The sequence below is a fragment of the Phascolarctos cinereus genome, unplaced genomic scaffold (assembly GCF_003287225.1).
Source record: "Phascolarctos cinereus isolate Bilbo 61053 unplaced genomic scaffold, phaCin_HiC Scaffold_726;HRSCAF=1367, whole genome shotgun sequence".
Taxonomy (NCBI): domain Eukaryota; kingdom Metazoa; phylum Chordata; class Mammalia; order Diprotodontia; family Phascolarctidae; genus Phascolarctos; species Phascolarctos cinereus.
In genome coordinates, this window is record NW_027556098.1 from 320,964,363 (window position 1) to 320,985,278 (window position 20,916).

Here is a 20,916-nt window from a genome sequence, read left to right on the forward strand (position 1 = left end):
TAAGTACTTAATAAATGCTTGTTGACTGACTGAAAACAGTCTCTTTGGTCTGGAAAATCTAAGAAGAATTTAAGAAACATGTTATAGGGGCAGCTAGGTGGCGCAGTGGATGCAGCACTGGCCCTGAAGTCAGGAGGACCCGAGTTCAAATCCACACTCAGACCAAACACTTGACACTTACTAGCTGCGTGACCCTGGGCAAGTCACTTAATCCCAATTGCCTAAAAGCAAAACAAACAAACAAAAAAGAAACATGTTACACATGAAGTCTAGGCACAGAAACATCATTTTGTGGAATTTAGGACCAAATCTGTCCTTTCTTTTTCTATCCCTTCATGATCAAGAGGTTTTTCTCTCTCTCTCTTTTTAACTGATTTCTGTGTGATCTATGATTTCACACAGTGGGTACTGGGAACTGCCAGTAAGAAAACTCTCTCCACAAAGAGGTGAGAACCTTCTCTGCAACCTGTAGACTCAGAAAGTTGTCTAGAATACTGGGTTAAGTGACTTGCCCAGGGTCACACAGCCAGTCAGCTGCCTGAGGGGACCTTGAACCCATGCCAGCTATCTGTTATGCCTAGGTTGCCTCTTACTAGACTTGAATCCTCTTCCTTCTCTGCTTTAGACTTCTCAGACTACAGCAGTTTCCTTTCTCCCTGTGGTCATTCCTGTAGATGTCACTTCAACTCTGTAACCCTTTACCAGAGCTGTCCCAGGTCTGTCCACAGCTTCAACTTGGTAGGGCTGTCTGCATGTATACACAGGAAGGTGGCCAAGATGCTCTGGACACAGACACACTGTGCTTTTCTTCTTCTTTTTTTTTTTTGGAGGGGAGGTTTGTAGAACATTGATTTCTGAGTCTGAAATACTGCAGCTGCCACTTATTAACTGCGCTACCCCAGATAGGTTACTTCACTTTGAGGAGAAGAGAAGCTTGCTGAATTTAGAGGCAGAGGCCTTAGGTTGTTGTTGTTGTTGTTGTTTTCTGGTTGGACAATGGGGGTTAAGTGACTTGCCCAGGGTCACACAGCTAGTAAGTGTTATGTGTCTGAGGCCGGATTTGAGCTCAGGTCCTCCTGAATCCAGGGCCGGTGCTCTAGAGGCCTTAGGTTGAAATACCACTTCTGATACAATACTCATGGCTGTGCACCTTGGGCAAGGTCCCATACCTCTCTCTATGAGCTTCCATTTCAACTATGCAAAGAAGGGCAAGAAATCATCTGCCCCAGAGCCTAAGGGGTCCCTCCTTCCCTGCCTCCCTCCTTCCCAGCTCTAAATCCTAGGAAGCCTCTGTTTTCTATCTGTATCATGAGGAACACACACTGTTTTTATAACCTACCTTAGAGGGTTGTTGTGAGGAAAATGCTTTCTGTAAAACTGAAAAGTTATATAAAAAATAAAAGCTTTGTTGTTTTTTTTTATTGTGAATTCAACAATCATAAACATTTCAGAACACAAAGAACATAGAAGACTGCATAAAAAACTGAACTGCTACATACAGTGTATTTTTTTTTCAAAGAAACATATACATAAGCATAACAAGGTAGTAACAAATTGGTCTACTGATGCTTCCTTCCACATTCCTACCCCTTCTTTCTGCACTTTAATAAAAATGTTGCTTGTTTTTTTCCATGGCTATCACTACCTACCAATGTACCTCCTTTTTCTATTTTTATCAATATGTACAGACAAGCAAAATAAATGAACACATAGGCCAAGTCTGGGAATGCTCTGCCTCATTCTTCACTTTATTCCAATACTGATAAATGTCAGCGTTACTACCGTGCAAGAGGTGAGCTTCTGGGTCCCCTTTCTTTCCACCAGCACAAGAGTTTCATCTGCTAAAAACAGCTGGCATAGAAATTCCTGGTACCTATTTACCAAGGATCTCCAGGAGCTTTGCTTACATCAAGAAAGACACTGCTGGATACCTCTCGAGGCCCCAGGTCCAGATGAGAGAAGCTCCCCATCTGGATGCCTCCCAAGTCTCAGCCCCATGCTCATGCAAATAAGGAATCACTTTGCATCTCTTTCCACAAAGTCTAGTACGGGCTTTTTGCATAGATGCATCTAACCCTGACAAAATTATTAATGCAGCCCTCAGGAGAAGCTATAAACAAGTCAATTTCTAACGCTGACAAGTCCATGACACCCAGGAGGCTTACAGACAAGGACTGAAGGACAAAACGGGCCTCTCCTGGAATCCAGGCATTTTTGATGTCTCGCCAGTGCTTTAGACAGATGTGGTATGTGTTCTAGGGGGTGAGGGGTTAGGATCCTGGAGGGGAGGGGGAGGGAAGAAGGGAAGGCAGGATTGGTTTCCTTTTTAGTTTCCATGAAAACCAACGAAACCACCAAGCAAAACATGTCATGATTCCACAATTTTCAGTGGAGGTTGATTATTAAGTCACAAAGCAGCATGTGATCAACACCTAGGTAGGTACCTGACCAGCATCTTCAGAGAGGCAAGGTCTTTAGTCTTACTTTATAGAGGGGGAAAAAAAACAACCCTCAAACTGGCAAGTAATTTACAAGAAGGAAACAGCAAGGCCATCAGAAAATCCCCAAATTTCAAAACTGGAAGTGACCTCAGAGGTCATTCAGTACAACCCATACTGGAATAAGTATTCTAGACAATTAAATGATATTCTAGGCTTCTGCTTGAAAGAGGATTTCAAGTACTTAAGGACAGCTATCACATGCCACACCCCTTTCCAAATCCACCCCCCAGCATTCTCTTCTCCTGTCTGAACACCCCCAATTCCGTCAACTGATTCTCACGATAAGAGCCTCCAAACCATTCTTCCTAAACTTTGATGCCCAGAAGGGAACCCAAAGCTCCAGGGCTGGTCTAACCAGGGCAGAGGACAGTACGCCAAATGTCTTCCTTGTTGGACATTAAAGCCTTTGAGTGCAGTCTAAATAGGCTGTTTGGACGGCCACCATGCACTGTTGACTGATGGTGCATTTGCAATTCAGTCCAACCCCCGGACTTTTTTTCCACAGGAACTGCCACTCAGCCATGACTCCCCCCATCCCATCACTGCACCTTAGCCTTGGTTCATTTTTCAAATCAAAGTGAAGGATTTCAACTTGATTCCTACAGGTTCCATCTTCATGAAGTTCAGTCCACTGCTTTATCCCTCTGAAATCTTTTTGTTTCCTGAGGACTTTTCAGGAGGTTATCTACAACTCTGACAAGCATTCCATCTATGCCCTCACACAAGTCATAATGAAAATGTTGAACACCTTGGAGCTCTCTACCAGAGACCAGACCACCAAGCTAACATCACTGGCCACTCTTTGGGTCTGCTCAAATAGTAAGAGAGCTAGCATTCAAACAGAGGCCTTTTGATGGCTTCAGTGCTCTTCTCCTATACTACCCTGGTCTGTGTGTGGCAGCAATTGCTTCTTCTTTACTCTGCTCTCCCAACAATAGCCCTGAGCTAGATGCTAGAGGTTTTTCCTCTGCTGATTATTTCCTATTTTTCAAGTATGTATCGTGTGTGTATGTGTGTGTATACATATATACATATATATGTGTATATACATACATATATGCATAGCCGTTGGTATAATTTCTCTCCCTCCTTAGAAGGTGAGCTCCTTGGGGGCAGGGAGTCTTTGCTTTTCCTTGTAACCCCCACACTTGGCAGGGTAACAGACTAGATGCTTAATAAACACTTGCTGACTTGTTTTCATTTGTGTAAATGGCACGGTACAGGGACACAGATCATCCTGTGTCATCACCAATCCTGGTTAATCTAAATACCACTTACTGGGCTTCAAATTCAGTTTTATGTTTTAAGTGGCAGATTTGTTTCTGTGAAACTAATATTAGGATTGTTGAGCACAGAAATCTTCTCCCATGCACCTTTCCCCCCAAAAAAGAACCCATAACTTTATAACCTATGTGTGAGGGCATAGATGGAATGCTTGTCACAGTTGTAGATAACCTCCTAAAAAGTCCTCAGGAAACAAGAATATTTCAAAGGGATAAAGCAGTGGACTGAACTGCATGAAGATGGAACCTGTAGGAATCAAGTTGAAATTCTTTACTTTGATTTGAAAAATGAACCAAGGCCAAGGTCCAATGATGGGATGCAGGGAGTCATGGCTGAGCGGCAGTATAGTGAAAGGGTAGCTAAGATGTAGAAAAACAGAAGATCTGATCTCATCAGTTAATCTTTAAAAATTAGATATTTTGCTAAGAATTTGGCAACCATCTCTTAGGAAGTGACTCTAGAGTGACCATTTACATTTAAATTCATTTCACTGCTTAAATTATCATCACTTTTCAGCCACTCCCACTAAGTCTACATTAGGATTCTTTGACTACGAATTTCCATTCACTTTTCCTCTTATGTGGTCTTTTATTGTTGTTCAGTCCTTTTTGTTGTATCTGACTCAGTGACCCCATAAGGGTTGGGTTTTGTTTGTTTTGTTTTTTGCAAAGATGCTAGAGTGTTTTGTCATTTCCTTCTCCAGCTCATTATATAGATGAGGAAACTAAGGCAAAGAAGGTTAAGTGACTTGCCCAGGGTCACAGAGCTGGTAAGTGTCTTACTGGGCCTTTATTCCCTTCTTGCAGTTCAGCTTTTTTCACTTTGCATTATTTTCTAAAAGTCCTTCCATATCTTTTTATATTCCTCAGACATGTCTTAAGTCAGACTGTAGTGATATCACAGCATTCTATTACATTCACCTATCACAATTAACTATTTCCCAGCTATTTAGGTTGCTTCTAGTTTGCTCGCTTATTTTAATTACATATAATACAGCTATGAACAGCTCTCTTGCTTTTTCTTATCTCTGGATATATTCCCAACCATCGGTCAAGGGCCATGGAATTTAGAGACCAACTCCCTCATTTTCTCAGATGGGGATGTGGAAGGGCAGGAAGCAAAGGCACCAGAGAGCACAGCCAGAATCCCCACCAGGTCCTCTGCCCCCAGCTTGAGCATTTTTTCCACTCTTTTTTTTTTCCAGAGCCTGAAGCTCTGGCTCTACCACATAACTAAGAAAGTCGATGAACCAAAGTCTTTTCTGGTCTTTACAATAAGGGGGGGAGGTTGGATAGGGTTCTTAATTTCTATGTGTATCATGGAACCCCTTTTGCAGTCTGGTGAAACCTATGGACCCCTTTTCAGAAGAATGCTTTTAAATGCATAAAATAAAAATACATAGGATTACAAAGGACATGGTGAAATACAGTTATGGAAACATAAGATAAACAAAAACAAGTTCAAAGACCCAGTTAAAAACCCCTTTGGTATTGGAAACAGCACTGGATTTGGAAATAAGGGCAATGGGTTCAAATCCCAGCTCTGATACTCATGATGTCACCTCACTCAAGACATTTCCAAGCCACCGTAGGTCTCAGTAAAATAAGAGCTCTAAACCCTATGATCCCTATCTTTATTAAATTACAATTCTTTGGTAAAACAACTGGCCACACAGGAGGTCTTTCTCTCTCAAGCTGGGTCTTATTCTTTCCACACACACAGCAATAGGGTTTATTCCATGAGAGACAGAAACTTTTGTTTTTAAATTTTATTTTATTTTTAAGAAATCAAACAAGCATTTCTATAATGTAGTAGAATAAAAAATGATTGCATGTGAAACTGCAAATCTATTATGTACAACTTGCTATTCCTTTTAAATATATAAAGTTATCATATAAATTTCTTTTTTTTCCCTTCCCTTCCCCTGTCGTGGCCTAGAGATGGCTACCAATAGGCACAAATATGTGTCTATATACACACATACATATGTGTATGTGTGTGTGTGTGTGTGTGTGTGTGTAAAACAATTCTAAACTTACTTCTATTTATCAGTTCTTTCTCTAGATGCAGATAACACCTTCCTTCATATGTCCTTTGCAGCTAATTTAGGTATTTATAACAGTCAAAATTAGTTGCTCAAAGTTGTTCTTAAAACAATATTACCGTTACTGTATACAACATTCTCTTGGTTCTGCTCATTTCACTCTTTGTTATTTTGTGCCAGAGTGAGATGTAAAATGGATAATTTCGATTACATTAAACTAAAAAGTTTTTACACGACTAAAACAAATGTAGCCAAGATCAGAAGGAAAGAAGAAAATTGGGAAAACAGTTTTACAGATGGTTTCTCAGAGAGAGGTGGAAGTTTTCCAAACAACTCCCTGACCTCACATACACATGGCATGTCACACCCACCCCCTCCCCAGGAAATGCCCCACATAGGTGGATGCTGCTAAAGAGTCATATCATAAGATCACGTTTTTCTCTACCCCTTAGATTATTTTCCCCCTCTAACTTCTTTTCAGGAAAAATTCTAATTTCCTGCACAAAAATGCTCCATCTTGGAAGTCTGAGATTTTGTGCTTTGACAGAGCTTAAATTTCTCAGGTGTGTCCCATGTGCTGGAATAGACGTTAACATCAATAAAAGCTGATGTTACAAGATAAAATGTGCAGCTTTAAAGTGAGAAGGAGTCATGTATCTGGAGTCAGAGAAGACCTGGATTCCAATTCCTGTTGGGATATAAAGTGACCTAGGAAGGATAGATAATCCACTATATGACTGAGCCCGGATCCAAGAAAAACTATTTTTTGCCTTCTTTTGTATCCCTAGCACTTAGCAAGATGCCTGGCACATAATAAATACTTAAAATGCTTGCTGATTTGACTTAACTTGTTAGAGTAAGAGAAACCCAGCTTCCAGGAATAAGGAGATGAGACTCCCTGTCCTCTGCCCCAGATCAGATGACATCTGGAAGACAATACTCACTTGTGGACACCATATTTTGGGAACAACATTGATAATTCAGAATGCCCATAGAGGAGCAACCAGGACTCCAAGTCTATATCATATTAAAGGAACTGGGCCTGGAGAAGATGTCAAAGCTGCTTCAAATATTTTAAAGGAACAAAATGTCTTAAAGATGAATTAGATGTGTTCTATTGGCCCCAAAAAGCAGAATTAGAAGGAATGGGTAGAAGCTGCATTGAGGCAAATTTACATGTGATGTCAAGAAAAACTTAACAAAAGCTAACTATCCTAAAGGGAAATGCTTTGCCTCTGAACGTAGTAGGGTTTTTTGTCTTTGGAGGTCTTCAAGAAAAGACTGAATGATCACCTGCGAATATTGTAGAAAGGCCTCTCTCTCTCTCTCTCTCTCTCTCTCTCTCTCTCTCTCTCTCTCTCTCTCTCTCTCTCTCTCTCTCTCAAATACAGTAGGACTAAGTAGTGCTACGGTCTCTTACCATTACACAATTTTGCAACCTTTGGCAAATCATTCCTTCTCCTGGACCTTCATCATCTACCAGAACGGGTGAAGGTAGGAGCAGAAAAGCGATAGTCAACAACCACTTATGAAGTGCCCACTTGGTACCCAGTACGATGCTAAAGTACCAGGATACAAAAGTAAAAAAAGACAGTCCCAGCCCTTAGGAGCTTACAATAAGACAATACACAAAAGTAGTGCAACCAGGTGAGAAATGAGATGTTGGGAGCTGAGCTCAGTCTAAATGGAGGTCTTGGCTCCACCCTCCAGTCAGAAGGACAAAGGGTGGCGATAAGGTAGAGAGATGAGGCAGATGGGATAGACAAGGCTGTTCTATCAAACTCAGAGGGCCACACACAGACTTAGAAAAAACAAAGAAACACGCATTTATCTTTTTTTTTAATACATCAAAATCAGATAAGAAATAATTTTTAATCTGTGGCATTCCAGAGGGCTGTGGGTCCTGAGTCACATGTTTGACACCTCCAATCTAAATGATGCCCAAGGTCCTAGAGAGAGACTTCTAAATTCTATACTACTGTTTTTTTAGTTTGGTTTTAGTCAAAAAGTAGAAAAGAAAAAGAGGTCCCACGGTTTTATCGTCTCTTTGCAAAAGACTCCCAAAGCCCTAGTTTCCCCTGAGCGCCATTTTCTACATCAACAACTACCTGACATTTCAAACTAAAAGTGTCAGAAGTATCTCCACTCAGCCACTACAGTGATTTCCCAAAAGTGTAAGCCCAACCATGTCACCTCCTACTTACTAAACTCCAGTGATCTCCATCACCTCCAGGATCAAATACAAAATCCTGTCTAGCATTCAGAGTTCTTCATACCCGAACCCCTTCCTACCTTTCCAGTCTTACTCACTGCCATTACTCTTGGATTGTGACACTAGGCTGCTGGATCTCTCCTCATCTTTGGGCGTTTTCTCTGGCTGTCCCCCATACCTGGAATGCCCTCCTTACTCATCTCTACCTACTAGTTTCCCCAGTTTCCTTTAAATCCCAACTGAAATCCTACCTTCTACAGGAAGCCTTTCCTAACCTCTCTTAATTCCAGTGCTTTCCTCTGTTAATTATTTCCTCTTTATTCCATGTATATAGCTTGTTTGTACATATTTGCTTTTTTGTTGTCTCTCCCATTAGATTGTGAGTTCCTTGAGGGCAAGGGTTGCCTTGTGGCTTCTTTCTGTGTCCCTAATGCTTAGCACAGTGCCTGACACATAGAAGACACTTAATAAATGTTGATTAATTGAGCTCAAATTCAACAAATCCAAAACAGAAGTCATTATCACTACCTTCCCCTCCAAATCCACCTCTCTTCTGAACTTCACTACTTTAGCCAAAGGGCACCACCAACCTTTCAAGTTCACAACCTCAGAGTTTATCCTTGACTCCTGAATCTCACTCTACCTAATAGAATAGGGAGATGAAATAGCAATTCCAATTTGTCATTTAAAGATCTTCACAGGGGCAGCTAGGTGGCGCAGTGGATAGAGCCCTGGATTCAGGAGGACCTGAGCTCAAATCTGGCCTCAGGCACATAACACTTACTAGCTGTGTGACCCTGGGCAAGTCACTTACCCCCAACTGCCAAAAAAAAAAGATCTTCACAGCCTGACCTCAATCTACCTTCCTGCTTAATTTCATAGGACTCCCCTCCCCTGACGCTATGGTCCAGTCCATCCATCTCTGTGCCTTTGTGTTAGCAGCCCCTCCCCTCACCATTGGAACACTCTCCATCCTCACCTCCACCCCTAGAGCCCCTTGCTTTCCTTCAGGGGTCAATCTGAGCACTAGCTTCTACAGCAGCCTTTCCTGCTCCCCTCCACCCCATTTCTGTGCATCCTCCCTCCTGAAATTACTTGTTTTTATTTTGCATATATTCTACATACTTATTCATGTATGTGTTGTTATCACTGAATGTAAGCTCACTGAGGGTAGGTAGTATTTCATTTTTGCCTCTGTTGTAGGGTTTAGGGATAGAGGCTAGACCCAGGGGCAGAGTTCACTGGGAACTGGGAACTCTTTACCAATACAGATCAGAGAGCAGGGTCACAACACCAGCATTTCAGAAGCAGGACCTGAACACAGGTCTTCCTGATTCTGAGGCCTGCTCTGTAACCCGTATCCCACAGTCATAGACAGTTGGTGGCTGGGGAGACATGGGCAACAGTGATGTTTAGGAGACACGAAGATAGTGTAAAACAAAACAAAACAAAACACCAGATTTGGAGTCAAAAGACCAAGTCAATTGATTTACAGCTTGGTCGGTTTGATTGAGATCGAGGTACAGTGTGCCCAACTGTGGCTGATCAGACCAGTAGGAGTTCAGAAGGCTCTCCCACAGGTCTGGCACAAATGGTCCCTGTGAGCATTTGAGGTGGAAATGTCTCAAAATGTGTGCAGCTCCTTCTCACTTGTAGCTTAGTCATTTATTAAATGTGTAACCTTAGGCAAGAGATTATATCCCTTGAAGCCTCAATCTACTCACCAGTAAAAGGGAGGCAACCCAGCTTGTGCTCCCTACTTTCAAGGGGCTCTCGAAGCATCATGGAAGTCTGAGCTGGTATCTCACCTCTATCACTCAAGAAGGAACAACTATTTCCTGAACCCATGACCTACCATGGCTTGGCCCAGTACACTAGGCTTCCTTCTCTGCTGTCCTCTCTGAGCCTCTCCAGCCACCTTGTCATGTGGCACCCTTTCCCTGGGGCCCACCTTCCTTCTGAAAACCCCAGGGCATAGGCTGGATTTCTGACACCATTGAATACCATAGATACCACTTACATACCCAGATGTAAGATTTCTAGTTAAATCTCCAAAGGTAAGAAACTTGCATTCACTGCTGGTAGTCAGTCCTTAGCATATGACTGAGCACAGAGTAGTGATAAGAAGTTCAATAACGATAAGAATAGGAATAGAAACAGGAATTTCAAACTCCCTCTCCCAATTCAGGTCGGCACCTCCTCTGCAACTTTTGGTATCAAGCTAAGAAAAGTGACATACCCAGTATACATCAGATGTCACACTTGAACCCAGTGTCTTCCGGGCTTAGTAACTGCTACATTGTTGCCTCTAATAACAACACTTTACATACACAATCTCACCTGATTCTCATGACAGCCCTAGTGGGTAGGTAGTATATTAGTCCCATTTTACAACTGAAGAGACTGAGGCCCAGAGAGGTAAGGGACTTGCCTAAGGTATCCTCACAACCACCCTTCCACAGAGGCAATGCAAGTCTCATTACTCCCCAGGTAGGTTTTCTGATTGTCTCCGGTCATCTAGCTCAGCCTGGTAGTCTCCCTAGCATAGCCTAGCTGGAAAAAAGCCAGCCTGTGTGACTTTGCTCAGAGGGATTAAATCAGACAGGGCGGCAGCTTCAAAGCTATTTTATTAAGTGAGCAGAAGGCCTCCTTTCCAGCTCACTCCATCTTTACTTCCTCTGGTCCTTTGCCACCACTGGGAAAGACTTACATAACAATTAAAAGCGCTGGGATCTCCAACTCCACTCCTCCCCTCCCTGCCCTGGAATGACCCTGGGGTTGGGGAAGTTTACCAAGAAGAGACTTGTTCCTTTCCAAGTTCACAGTTTTTGTCAACATCAGTGACAAGATCCGGACAACATAATCTGATCAGGAGTAGTCCCCTTAAGGCTCCGTTCAAGGTCAGAGGATGAACCCAGATCCTCTGATGGAAGCTATGCTAGTGAGGAGGATGGCAGGGCTGATAAGGATATTGGAAGAAGACCAGGGTTCAAACGCCAACCCTTCCCCCATAATTTGTTGTGGGATCTTTTTGGTGCCTCAGTTTCCTCATCCGTAAAATGAGAGAGATGGACTGAATGATCTCCTAAGCTCAAACAATCCAAGAATCTATAGGGAGAGAATAGCATTCTTTCAACATTATCTGCAAGCGCAGCCTGTGTTAGGGAAGATGCAGTGACATGGCAGGGGCGCTGCCCTCAAGGAACTTCCAACACACAACTCCCCTTTACACACTCTCTATTCCCAGTCACACAAGAGTCGCTGTCCCCCTGTTCCTCTTCCCATCTATGTGCCTTGGCCCCCATTGTTGTCTCCAATGAATTAATCTTTTCCCATGTCTGCCTCTTTTATTGCCATCCCTCCCTCCATGGCCTAATTCAGGAAGCACCTCCACCAGGAAGACTTCCCTAAAGCTTTCCTCTCAAAGGAATCTCTCCCTCTTCAAGATTTGTCTCAAGATTGGACCACTACGCACTCATCAGATACCATCTCATGTAATAGTATGTCTTATCTCCTCTTTGTGGATTACAAGTGCCTCATAGCAGGCCCTGCTATTTAGTTCATTTCTATATTTCCTACTTCGAGCACAGGGCCATCGTACATTTAGCAGGTACAAAATTTTGCTCAATAGCAGATTTAGGAAAAAAAAGTTTAATAACACTCAGCAAACACAAAACAAAATATAAAACTGAACCCTAAATAAATTAGTAAGATCAGAAGTTGTCATTAACTGCAAATAATATTTACCATCCAATTCAAGTGTCATCCCTGGGGTTGGGGGCATCTGGCCTGTCTGGCATACCAGATTGGCCTGCAGACCAGGGATAGACTACATAATCTCTGCTGTTACCCCTGCCTGTTTTACCACCTGTCTCAGAATTTTCTTTTAATAATGTTATATAGCATATGCTGAGAAGGCACCATGACATACTGGATAGAAAGCTGGTCTCAGAATCAGAAAGACCTGGCTACGTTTCTGTAAACATTATGTTATGTAAAGTTCTCCCCAGCTCAGACTGGCTGTGTGACCCTGGGCAAGCCTCTTAGCTTCCCCATAGCTCTAGGCAACTCTGACCCTCATTGGTGGAGGGAATTCCTTAGATTAGGGAAATCTCAATTAAAATCCCTATCTCCTATATATTTATTATTATAGACATTAAAGAAAATGCAGTCCACATGCAGACTTAGAGATGGGACATAACCAAAATACAAAAGAAACATGGTTCAAGACCTTAAGATTTTCAATTTGGCATGGCACTATTTCTTAAAAGTAGCTGAGCTAGAAAAGCAATTTTAAAACCATTTTTGGAATTAAAGTTACAATGCTGAAATGGATTTTTAAAACATTCAAGTTTAAAATGTTGTAATCTGAATAGTGCAATTCTAAGGCAAAGGCTTAAAATAGGTAAAACTGCATAGGATTTTAAGTACCATAGGGTTACATGATGATGATAGTGATATTTATTTCACTGTTTTAAAAATTCCCAAATCAATCTTTCTTTTGTATTTGCACAAGTTCTATTGGTCCATCTGCAAAAAGGCCATTTTTCTATATTTAGGCCTTAAAAAGACAAACTAAATACTCATTCCAAGTATCTAAGACCTCCACCGAGTTAGGGAGAGGCAGGTGGAACACAGAGGGCTGGATTGGGGTCTCAGCTCTCCCACCAGCTAAATAATTTTGGACAGGTCATTCTACCACTGGGGGGGGGGTGTATATCTCAGGTTCATCCTGGGCAAAATGAGGACAGTCCTTGCATTACCTGCCTCATAGCCACAGTTCATTTGTGGCAGGTACAAATGAACTAATGTATATGAGAGCTCTTTTAAGTAGTGATACACAAATTTAAGTTAGAAATAAACCAGCACATTGACATCCCAAGGGGGATGAGGAGCATACTCAAGTGAACACATGTGCACACACACATACACACACACGCACACACCCCTATTCCAGCTGGAGCTATTCAAATATCATTGTTTATTACTATTTGGTCCACAGGCTACAAAGCTGATAGGCCCTTAGGACCTCAGGCACATTGGGATGGGGAGCTAATTACCACTTTACTGAGCTGCTCACTTTTCCTCCAGTGGGAAGAAGACCTGGAGAACAGGGATAATGAATGAAGAAACATTAAGGAAAGTTCACTCTTAGTGGAAATGGTGGAAAGAAATACAAAGTTTATTTTAAAGCCACAGCAAGGATAGGGAGAAGAACTGGACCCATGATTTCACTATAAAAGGAATTCCCAGGTGTCCAAACTGCCTATTCCCAACACGGATCAGCACCTTCTCTGCAATATATGATGTCTTAGAACTGCCATGAGCATAGAGGTTACTGGACTTGCCTAGGATAACCAGCACATATCCAAGTTAGGGCTTGACCCAAGTCTTCCCAAAATCTTCCTGATTCAAGGAATCCTGACCCAGAAGGATGAATATTTCTACAAATGTTCCATCCTTTCTGTGGTAGTATGGCATAGTGTATATAGATGGCTAGCCTTCCACTCAGGAAGACCTGGTTGTCCCACCACAAACCAGTTTGGTGAATGTGTTCAAATGGTTTAATCCCCTCCTGCTTCCCAGAGGGTTGAAAGAGCTGCACTGGTGAGAGAAGTTTCCACACTCTCTAAGTGCAGAAAATTCCTGATCCTGACATTCAGTGCCCTCCACACAGTTTCAGAGTTGGAAGGAACCTTAGGGTCTAACTCATATTTAAGTAGTAATGCTAAATGTATCAATTCAATAAACATTAATTAAAAGCTCACCACAGCTAAGCACTGGGAGCTACAAAGACCCCAAATTTCATCACCTCCTTTGAGGCCCAGCTCAGGGACCACCTCCTCCATAAAGCCTTCTCTGATGCCCTCAGAAAAAAAAAAGTGTCACTCTTCCACCTCCAATTCTCCTATAGCATTGTTGTCTGAATCTCTCATTAGTCCTGATAACTGATCTCCTTTAGACTAAGCTCCTTGAGAGCAGGGACTAAGCCTTCATTATTCCATTAATTAGGGACATAAAATTATTAAGACTATTACTTCTAAAAAGAATGTGTCAACCCAGGGCCCAAAGGCTCCACTCACCCCACCTAGGCGTCCCCAATTCCACTTCCTGGCCATCCCACTCCTCCTCAGAGCAGGTTTTCCTCTGTGAGGATGTAAATTCAAGGATAGGGACTATCTTTTCATATTTGTGCTCTCAACATGAGCAGAGTGCACTCCGTAGTCAATGCTAGTAAAGTTTTCTAATCTAATCATTACCTGAATTAGTAAACTACTCTAAGAGACCCAAATTCTAAGACTGCCACCTCTGAAGTCTCTTCCCTGCTAACCTTCCAATGGAACTTCACTCCAGCTTAAGAGGTAGGTGTGGCCTCAGGTCAGTCATACCCAACTGCCTAGTTAAAGGACTTTGTGATGTTGCTGCTGTTTGGGAAACTGGGGAGGAGAGAAGGGAACGTTTTGGGTAGTCATCCAGCTCCTTGAGACAGCTGGTGGTGACCAGCACTGGACCTAGTCAGGAAGACTTGAGTTCAAATCTGACACACTAGCTGTGTTACCCTGAACAAATCACCCCAAGCCCCCTGTGGCCTCATTTTCCTCACCTATAAAATGGAGATATAATAATATCGCCTACCTCCCAGGGTTGCTATAAAGATCAAATGAGATAATATTTGTAAAAAGCACTAAGCACAGTGCCTGCCTGACACATGGTAGGTCCAATATAAATGCTTATTCTCTTCCCTTGCTGGCTTAATTCCTTTAATGACAAACCCTCTCCCTTCCCTGGCTTTCTTCAAGAGTAAACTCAACCAACCCAATCTCTCTCCCTTCTGCAACAATCCTTTCCTCATCTCTCCTTCTCTCCCCAGGCCAGTGCCTGCCCCCTAACATGATCTTTCATTTACTTTGTTTATGTCTCACGTCTGTAGTTATTTGCATGTTGTCTTCCCCATTAGAATGTGAGCTCCTAGAGGCCAGGGCCCATGCTTTTATCCTTTTTTATATACCCAGCACTTCACATAGTCAGTGCCTGGCACATTTACTAGCTTGGTGACCCTGGGCTGGTAGGTCACTTAACCTCTCACTCTGCCTCAATTTCCTTAGGGGAATGTTAATAGCTCGGACCTTCCAGCGCCTCAGGTATATAGTGAGGATAAAACAAGATATTTGTAAAGTGCAATAGAAATGTCATTAGCATTATCAACCATCGCCACCTCCTATCACCCTAAAGTTATAGTGGTTATTTGTGTTTCTCTAACTCCATTGAGATACTTTGGCTGCAGAGACCATGGGAAACACTCCCTTCCCCAATAACAATAGCAGTAGCACAAGAAAGGGGAAACCCCCCCTCATAACTATGCAAAACAGGCTACCTCCCCAAACCACATCCACACCTTCAGTTGGGGGTAAGTTCCATTGGAAAGTTATGGAGAGAAAAGACGACAGAGCTGGAAGCTTAGAATTTTATCTAGTTGCCCCTTCCCCCGGTTTTTACAGAGGATAAAAGTCAGTTTGAGGTGACTCCCCAGGAGTCACAAAGATAACCATGTCTGGTATGACTTCCACTCCAGCAGACCGAAGAGGGAATGTGGGCAAGGGGAGGAGTTGAAGAAGTCTTCATAATTCTACTGAAACAGGGAAAGTGGAAGTGAGGGCAACCCCACCCCGGCAATACGCCTCAAGCTAGAGAATGGCTAGGCAGGGCAAAATGTTTTGCTCCCGGGATAGTTTCTGTTCCATTGTGGGAGAAAAAAGTTTGTGTTTATATTTCTACCTGGTCCCTCTAGCTAGGCAGTTCCCCAGGCTAGTGAGGTGGAAGAGAGTTGGGAAATACTGTGTAAACAGAGGGCAGGAGAGAGACAATGGTATAAGAGTCCCGAGTTTGAATTCACTTATTAGCTATATGGCCAAAGTAGTCAAATCACTTAGCACAGAATGACATTAGCAAGTATCTTAAATAGGTGAAGGTGTTAGATCTGAGGGCTTCAGAGAGTACTACCTTTGAACTAAAAGGCATCCCAGTGCCCCAGAGCCTCCTCTCACTTTAAGCCAGGCCAAGTGCCTTTCCCCCAGAGATTTTCTCTGGTTTACTTTGTGTGTTCATAGGATTTGCATGTTTTTACTCCATTACAATTCGAGCTCCTTAATGACAGAAACTGGGGTTCTGTTGTTTATTTTGCCTTTCTTCCTACTGTTCCCAGCGCTTAGCCTAGAGCCTGGCACACAGTAGGCATTTAATGCTTGTTGACTGACTGCCACACAGCTGCCAAGATAAGAGTCCCAAAGGGAGTCTGACAAATCAACAAGAAGCTTCAGTTGCAAGACTTTGAAACAAGCTTTGAAACAAATTAAAACTTTTACAGTATACAGTATATAGTATTTTTTTGCTATTGTTTTCCCAAAAGGGCTACAACAACATCTCTCCGAGATTTTAAACCCCTCCCCTCTCTCTGCCCCTCCCCCCAGCTCCTTTTGCTGGTAAATTGAGGTGGGTCTCTATTTTGCTGAAAAGAATGAAAAATAAATTCTCCACAGGAATTTCTCAGTGAACTCGGAAGAGGGGACAATTTTACCTCTAAAGAAGAAATCATGGTACGTTCTGACTACATGGATTTTATCTTTATTTATGCACTCAAAAAAAATAAGCATCTTCAAGACCTCGTCTTAGAAACAAAGACGAAGACTAGATTCCTGCCCTCTAAGCACTTCCAGTTGAGTAGAGAGATGACAATAACCACAGAGATAACTCCAATACTAATTAGAATATACTAAATGCCTTAAAAGGACTAGATCGGATTGGGTTACATGGTTTTCTCTAAAATCTCTTCCAATCTCATAATTCACTAAAGGGCACGGAGAGCTGATGAGTGATCGATCCTTTACTACCCCAATTCTGAATTCCCAAGCTTACCCAAGCCAAGACCTAAGTAGCAGCCTGACTGCATTTGAACACAGAGGATAAAAACTTCCTTTGATAAACAGAAAGTCACTTCCTCAGTCCAAAGGCCAGAACTCACTTGGTTCTGATCTGGAAACCCAAGACAGGAAACTCTGGTAAGCCTCTGCCTCTGCCTCTGCCTCTGCCTCCCCCTCCCCCTCTCCCCACCAGCCCCCACCAGGACAGCCAGCCACTGCTCACAGCTGACAGTGGGCCGGGTCTGTACACAGTTCCCTAGATGCAATGCAGCTGGAAGGCAATCTCTCTCTCTCTCTCTCTCTCTCTTTATCTCGCCTGTGCGAGTGTCTTCAAGGAGACCCGATTACTGGCGCAACTCCTTTCAAGAGGGGAAAGACCGAGATGAAAGCAGGAGGGAATAGGAACGGGTTACGGATGGACTTCCAAGCGGGTTTCAGAATGCTGCTGTTGGGGGAAGATGGGGACAGTAGACAATGCATCCCCCTGATGCATGCATCAGTCTTCTAGCTAGACCTTTGCTTCAGGCACCCCAAATTTTGATGCCGACTGGCAGACGTTTGGCAGCCCCAACCACTCTAACGTTAGCATCCTTGGGATAGGGTTTGGGGCTCTCGGCTCCGCTCGAGGCTGTCTCTTGCTAAGCAGACAGGCTTGCTCCGTCTCATTCTCTCCCCTCCCTCCAACAGACAGCCTCAGTAATTTCAATAACCTCTGTCAGCTAAGACCACCTGGCAACCGAGAACCTTGATCTCTCTCCCTGAGCCACCCGGGGCTTGCAACCATAAAGCCCCGGCCGGTTGGAGCGGACAAACTGCAGTGTCACCATCAGGAAGGGGGAGGGACAGCGTGTGTCTGGGAAACAGACTAAGGCAAAAAGGAGAAAACAAATGAGTCACTTGATACAAGTTGTGCACATGCGATGGTGACGCTCCCCTCGCGGATGGCGAGGGACACAGAATAACCCACTTAGACCCCAGAGGAACAGCGCCGAGAAAAGGGGCCAAGGATGCGCAGTCAAAGGTGACCTATTCCTGGTGCTGCCCGATCTCGAATCTGGGCTTGGCCCTTCTCCCCAAACCCCGCTTCGTGTCGCCCCCACCCAGTAACTGCCACCATCTACTCTGCTTTCCCCACCTCCTTTCTTCTCTGCAAGCTCCATCCACTCCACTTAGGGCTATTTATGCTCACTCAGCCCGCGGGAATCAACTCTCTCACCAAATCCAGTCAATAGCAACTTCAATACTGTATGTGTTTGCCACCGAGGCGCCTAAAAGGGCGACCCCCTCTTCCTCCTCCTTGCCCCTACACTAACAACACACACACACACACACACACACACACACACACACACACACACACACACACACATATGCGCGAACCAACAAGAATGGCCCCTCCGGACCAGAGGGGACAGATCAGTCACGTCCCTGTAGCAGCTCCAGCCTCCCCCCTTCTCAGGCACACCCCTCCCCCTCGCCTGTTTGCTTTCTCCAGTGCACCTGCGGCAGGTGTGCTCGCAGGCTGCCCGGAGAGAGCCGGCTAAGCACCGGCCTAGGGAAGCCGCGACCCCCGCCCAGCCCAGCTCAGTCCCATTTTAATTCCTTGGCTTTCACTTTCACGCTCCATTAGCGCGAATTCCCCCCGGTAGCTTTCGCGCCCGGCTATCAAGGCTAGGGAGGGGGTGGTCCCCTCGGCCTTCAGTTCTTCCAGGCTCCCGCCGTCTCTCCCGGCAGCCCGAGTCCCGGAGACCGTACATCAGCACGTTCCGGTCCCCCCCCACACACACACACCCAGGGGCCAGGGCAATTCCCCGGGCTCCAGCCCTGCCCCGCAACATCTGGGGCTAGCTACCGTGAGCACTGCCCCAAAGAAAAGCAAGGCAACCCCCCGGGGCGGCTCCCAGCCCCCTCCCCTAGCATCCACCCCAAATTCCTGGCCCCGAGCTGGCTCCCACCGCTTCCCTCCGGTTCCTGCCGGACTTACATAGCGCCTCAACTTCTTCTCCGGGGGCGACTTCCTCAGCCAGCCAGCACACACCACCTCCCCGCCGCCGCTCATCCTCGCCCAGGCACCTGAGGGGGGCTGTATCTGCCGTGGCCCCCGGCCAGGGGCATTCACCAGTCAAGATCCACGCGCAGACGGCGGCCTGGAGCGGCCCCCGGGAGCCGTCGGGGTGAAGGTCTGAGCAGCCCCGGGCGCCGCCGCCTTTTTGCACGTCCCGGGCAAGCCCACTGCTGGGGCCGCGGCTTCAAGCTTCCTTGCAGCGGGTGGGGGGCGCTGAGCGCGCCGCGTCCCAGCCCGCTCTGCTCACACCCACGGCCACGGCCAGCTCTCGCTGTCTGTGTGCCTGCCTCTGTCTCACTCACACACACAGCGACACTTTCCAAAAAAACAACAACCCAGCTGTTCGGGGCTCTAAGAAGGCAGGAAACTGCTTTTGCCCCGGGTTTCCAACGCGATTTTTTTTTTACCACGCCCACATCGCAGTGTAAAGCAAGGCACCGGGTGAGCCGCTTTAAAGACACAAACACGGCGGCTGCTCAGCTGTGGACGGACTCCCGGCTCTGAAGGGTGGCGGCTGGGGGAGAGGTGGGGTCAGTGGGGTGGCGGTGGGAGGTACGCCGGCTGCAGTGGGAAAGGCTGGCCCCTCCACCGGGATGGGCTTTTTAAATATATGTACATATATTTATATCGGTACTACATTAAACTAAGACTAATAAGACGCATAATAAATCACATTAAATAAATCACCCTTCTCTCAAGCCTGGCGTAGGAGACAAGAGTACAGGACCTAGGAGTCCGGTGACTGCCGGATTCGAATCCTACTTCTGAATTCTAAATCCTGCTACAGTTAGTACTTGTAAATGACTGGTCAAATTACTCAGCTCCTTTGAGCAGACTGACGTGCATCAATCAATCTACAAACATTTATCATGTTCCTACCATGGTCCAGGCTCTGTGCTAGGTCCTGGGGATACGTGTACAAAGAACGAAAGGATTCTTACTCTAAATGAGCTTACAATGGGGATGATGCAGAAGGCACCGTGGTACAGCAGAAAACTCACTAGTTAGTACGATCCATTAAATTTGATCTCAGATCTCGGCTTTGCTACATAGTATCTGTGTGACCTCAGGTAAATCTCTTTTCCTTGGTCAGTTTCGGTACCTATAAAATGAGGATGTTAGAAATTATCTCCAGGGTCCCTTTCAACTCAAAATAATCTTCTGATCCTTGCAGCAACCTATATACTGGTTAAGAAAAATGTTGTATGCTTATAAGGTATTATTATTCCAGCTCTGCACACAACTGGCCCTCCACAAATGTTTATCACTTTAAATAGCCTCACTTTCCCCATCTACAAAATGGGGCTAATTATACTGCCATTACTACCTTAGGGGGATGTGAGGGAAGTGCTCTGCAAACCTTTAAAAGCTAGTAAAAAGAATGTAAGCTGTGGTCAAACTCGCACTTCCTCCCTCCCTGTATTATCCATTTATTCAGTAAACATTAAAGAACTACTGTGTGCAGAAGTTAATGAGTGTTCCAGTCAGAATCTGAACCTAGCTCTGTGCTCACTACATGCTCATTACACAGTACTGAGTTTGGGGGGGGGGGAGATGGGGACGGGACAGGGACCCGGACTACAGAAATCTGCCTCATCAGAAAGGTGGAAGAAATGTCAGCTTTTTATGCCTGTCCAAACAGAATGAGGGTTTTAACGGGGGAATCTATGGAGCAGAGCATAGTATTTGGTTATTGATTTTTAAATGATGTACTACTTGAAAGGGAATTTGATGGCTCCTAGCATTTCATACCTACTACAGGAGTTTCAGGTTTCAGCAGCTCGTGTTCCAGCTGAAATTAGCAATCCACTTCCCAGCAAGGATTTAATTATCTGTCTCTCCCACTGGGGGGAGTGGGATGTATTCGCGGATAAAAGAATGGGAAAGCCACT

At 44.6% G+C, this 20,916-nt stretch overlaps 1 protein-coding gene across 1 annotated transcript in view; it reads right to left on the reverse strand.

The window, feature by feature from the left end:
- Window positions 1-19,516, reverse strand: part of GAB2 (GRB2 associated binding protein 2) — a 258,560-nt gene extending 239,044 nt beyond the window's left edge. The window contains 1 exon segment of the mRNA XM_020972287.2: window positions 18,944-19,516. Within this exon segment, the coding sequence (XP_020827946.1) occupies window positions 18,944-19,018 (75 nt within the window). The 5' untranslated portion in view covers window positions 19,019-19,516.
- Window positions 19,517-20,916: the final 1,400 nt, after the last annotated feature.